The sequence below is a fragment of the Oreochromis aureus genome, linkage group 10 (genome assembly GCF_013358895.1).
Source record: "Oreochromis aureus strain Israel breed Guangdong linkage group 10, ZZ_aureus, whole genome shotgun sequence".
In the NCBI taxonomy this organism is placed as follows: Eukaryota; Metazoa; Chordata; class Actinopteri; order Cichliformes; family Cichlidae; genus Oreochromis; species Oreochromis aureus.
Window position 1 is genome coordinate 34199096 of NC_052951.1, and position 4558 is coordinate 34203653.

At 42.8% G+C, this 4558-nt stretch overlaps 1 protein-coding gene across 1 annotated transcript; it reads right to left on the bottom strand.

The window, feature by feature from the left end:
• Nucleotides 1-573: 573 nt before the first annotated feature.
• On the bottom strand, nt 574-1467 carry LOC116330500 (odorant receptor 131-2-like). Its single transcript, XM_031752849.2, has one exon. It carries the CDS (start codon nt 1414-1416, stop codon nt 574-576), a length of 843 nt encoding a protein of 280 aa, XP_031608709.2. The 5' UTR covers nt 1417-1467.
• Nucleotides 1468-4558: the final 3091 nt, after the last annotated feature.

The following is a 4558-nucleotide window of genomic DNA, read 5'->3' on the forward strand; positions in this document are numbered from 1 at the left end:
CAAGTCAAAAAGCAAATCTTTAAAAAAGGAACAAGATAAATGTGATTTGAATTAATTTTGTGTGAAAGCCACCTTGTTTTTAAAAAAAAACAAAAACAAACAAACATACACACAGCTCACTGTGTCGATGTGATATGTAATAATGCGACTATAACTTTTCGTCAATAAATAACACATTTATTGTGTGTGCTTTTCCCTGTCACCCTTGAAAGATTTGAAAGAACTGAGGAAAATGCTCAAGAATAAAATTTATTTAAGTTGTTGCAATAACTCCAAACATATTTTCTTCAGAGTGATATGAAGGAAACTTATAGTGTTGGTACAACTAATGAATAATGGCTTGTTTAAGGACCTTTCAAATGACAGACATTTGTATGCCAGGATCTTAATGAATACTGAAAAACAGTTACAGCCGAACATGATTTTTCTCAAAAGGAAAAAAAACACCAACAATGACCATTTAACTTCAGAAAATTAATCTTTCGGTTCTGTTGCTGATTTTTAAAAAACAGATTACAGTATGACAGAGCCTAGCAAACACAAAGACAGACTGATTAATGCTTTCCATGTTTGCTAAGGGGAGACCTTAGCCTTCCGTGTCACAACTGTGAGTTTCAGTTGACAACATAGATTATAAACGAGGATGGGTCTGATGGTCTGGTCTCTGAGACCATAAATAAGTGCACTCAAACATCTGGGGAGAATAATAAGAAACACATAAAAAACATTTTGCACAACCACAAGCACCCTTCTTGAAACAGTTTTTGAGATGACTAAAAGTAATGCATTGTTCACAGTTGAAGAGAGGCTGAAGCCAAGCTGCACCAGATGCAGCAGCAGGGTGTTACGAGCCTTCAGGGCTGAAGCTTTGTCTGTGGAGGCCAATCTGGCTGCCAACATAACACCTATATAGGAGCAAGTGACTCCAACAAAAGCCGACACAAACAGAAAGCAACTGTAAGCTTTGTCATACTCATGAGATACAGGTGTGAGAAACATGAGAAATGTACTACAGAAGTCTTTCATCTGCAGACTCTGCAGCTCTTCAAATGGAAACTCTAACAGCAGCAGAACTCGAATGAGAATATTGAGTGAACAAAAGATCCAAATCATAATGATGGCCACCTCTGTGTTTCTGATGGTGATGATAGTAGCATGCCTCAGTGGGTAACACACAGCTACATATCGCTCCAGAGACATCAGCACCAGAGTGAGAGGAGAGATTTCATTGGTGAGATTAGCAAACATGACAAGAATACCACAGACAGGATAAGGTAACGTTATTCTACAAATAGACATCATGTATAGTATCTGGCTCACTGCCATCTGTAGAGTGTCTGCAAGAATGAGGTTATACAGGAGAATGTAACGGCAGGTTTCACGAAACACTGATTTGCTCCTCAAGGTGAATAACATGATCACATTAATGCAGAAGAAAACACAGCATGGTAATGTAGTCAGGGAGGAGAGCAAACCCTTTCTAGGTCATGCAGTCCAACAGAGATGTTGGTCTGAGACTGAGATATATCAGGCATATCAAAAAATAAACCATATAAGAAATTAGATATTAACCCATTGATATCATTAGACAAGAAGAATGCAATAAGTTTCTATTATTTTTATATTCTGGTTTAAAACTCCAGTTGTTTACCTGTACAGGTAATTATCAGGCTTGAGTCTGTGCTTGGTCCTATGAAGGGCTGGTCTGCCAGGTTTGCCTGCATCTGTGTGTCATATATCATTTCTTTTACAGCACAGAGCTCATGTGACACAGTTATTTGTCAGCATGGTTAGCAGGCCAGAAACAGATGATGTAATCTGATTTCATTATTACTGAACATTCTTACTGGCAACAAACATTTATTTCGCCGACTGATTGGTTCACACAGTCTCTCCACATGTGAACAGGGCCCTCAGTGCCACACAGTGGCTGCTTGCTGCTCCTGATACTTAGGATGGGTTGAATGTAGAGAATGCACTTCTCTAAGAAGCTCAGTGTTGCATTCAAAATGTTATGTACATACACCAACTGTAGATGTGAATGTGAAGGTCATATCTCCATCTTTAACTAAGGCAGAATTATTGTGGAACATGTATTTTAAATGTAAAAATGTCAGAATTCTTAATGTTTAACCAAGAGTGGAGTACTTTAATGCAGGACATCACACTGGGAGTCAGGTTAAAAGGGGCCTGGGTTGGATCCCCCGCACCACCACCACAGGCCGTTGCCACCCACCAACAGTGACTATTTCCTCTACTTTCTCTCTGCGGGTCCCAGTGACTACAGTTCCTGCACCCCACTCACCAGGAGCCACACAAATGGTGGACCTGGTGTGACATGTCCCCTGGTAGTGCTCACATATAGAGGTGGGACAGGCGTTTGTTGATGTCTGCCCTCCAGCACCCTCATTCTGATATGGACATACAGCATACTGCTAAAGTTCTAAAAGGGTACACGCCAAGCTATAGGGGACTCTGGCAGTATGAAGACCCTGGTCCGCAAAACCCTGTTTTGGTCCAGGCTTCTCTGGAGGCAGAGTGGATGAAAGTTAGGTGCGTGCATTGCAATGTACTTATATATTTACTAGTGTTACTGGAAATCAAATATAAGGGCAAGAATCATAGTGTGAAGGCTGCGGCTAGCTTGCGCCTGACGCATTCCTTAATTCTGGGGAGAGATTTGCCCCGGTAAAATAACCGCTTGGGGCAGTGTGCCGGGATGTGTTCAAAACCTGTATTGATGTATAGTGTCTGCGTTGGACTCAGAGGTGCCGCAGGGTCATCCGGCACTGACTCCGGGGAGGAGAAAAGGCAGGGCCTTTTCGTAAGGCTCTGCTCACTCCAGCAATTACCTACTAGAGTACTCTTGTGATGTTGAGCCTTTGACGAAGTCATAAAAATTTGATGGTCAGATGGTGCACCCTGAAGGAGCGTGGACCTACCCGCATTTGATATTGCGCAAAGATAGGCTTTATCGAGCGAGTCGTGACACTAGCACACATGAAGAACACACCCAGCTGTTGGTGCCTAAGAGCCCCAGGAATTGATTTTCCAGGCAGCTCATTATAACCCCATGGCAAGGCATATGGGATATGATAAAACTCTGGAGTGAATAATGGCTCAATTATATTAGCTGGGCATCGAGGCAGATGTGCGCCGATGGTGCGTGTCCTCCCTGGAGTGTCAGCTGGTTAACCAGCCAGCCATTCCAAAAGCGCCTTTGTGCCCCGTAGCATTATTGGAGGTCCAGTTTGAGAGCATTAGCATAGACCTCATCGGACCATTTCACCAGAGTGCACTTGGATATCCATTTGTATTAGTTCTGGTGAATTATATCACGAGCGCTGCTGTGCACCACTTAGGAAAGAGAGTTCGGCAGGTACAGTTTCAGGTCTTCTCCCACAATGGCATTCTGAAAGAAATACTGACTCACCAAGGCACATTGTTCATGTCTTTCAATTCTGTTCAATTCAATTTTATTTATACAGCACCAAATCACAACATCAGTCGCCTCAAGGTGCTTTATATTGTAAGGTAGACCCTACAATAACACAAACGGAGAAAAACCCAGCAACCAAATGACCCCTTATGAGCAAGCACTTTGGTGACAGTGGGAAGGAAAAACTCCCTTTTAACAGGAAGAAGGATCAGGGAGGGGCGGGGCCATCTGCTGCGACCGGTTGGGGTGAGAGAAGAAAGACAGGATAAAGACATGCTGTGGAAGAGAGACAGAGATTAATAACAGATATGATTCGATGCAGAGAGGTCTATTAACACATAGTGAGTGAGAAAGGTGACTGGAAAGGAAAAACTCAATGCATCATGGGAATCCCTGGCAGCCTACGTCTATTGCAGCATAACTAAGGGAGGATTCAGGGTCACCTGGTCCAGCCCTAGCTATATGCTTTAGCAAAAAGGAAAGTTTGAAGCCTAATCTTGAAAGTAGAGATAGTGTCTGTCTCCTGAATCCAAACTGGAAGCTGGTTCCACAGAAGAGGGGCCTGAAAACTGAAGGCTCTGCCTCCCATTCTACTTTTAAATACTCTAGGAACAACAAATAGGCCTGCAGTGTGAGAGCGAAGTGCTCTAATAGGGTGATATGGTACTACAAGGTCATTAAGATAAGATGGGGCCTGATTATTTAAGACTTTTTATGTGAGGAGCAGGATTTTGAATTCAATTCTGGATTTAACAGGAAGCCAATGAAGGGAAGCAAAACAAGAGAAATCTGCTCTCTCTTTCTAGTCCCTGTCAGGACTCTTGCTGCAGCATTTTGGATTATTTGAAGGTTTTTCAGGGAGTTTTTAGGACTTCCTGATAACAATTGGACTCTTAGTTTTTGCTTGCTGCTTTCCAAGATGGCGCCAGTGTTCGCGGCAAGCTGTCTCCTCTGCTGTTGTTTGTTGTTTGTCGTCCTTCTCTCTATGTGCTGCCCTGATGTCTTCACGTTACTTGCATATGATCGCCAAACTCTTTTGAACTCTCTGGCCCTTGGACTACCAGACACAAGATTTTAAATGGAGATCTGAGAATCCTCCTCCGCTCTCCAAGGACTTTC

What these genes read in the sequence shown, in the direction of transcription:
- LOC116330500 (XM_031752849.2), bottom strand. Translation starts at nt 1,416, where the DNA reads ATGTTATTCACCTTGAGGAGCAAATCAGTGTTTCGTGAAACCTGCCGT.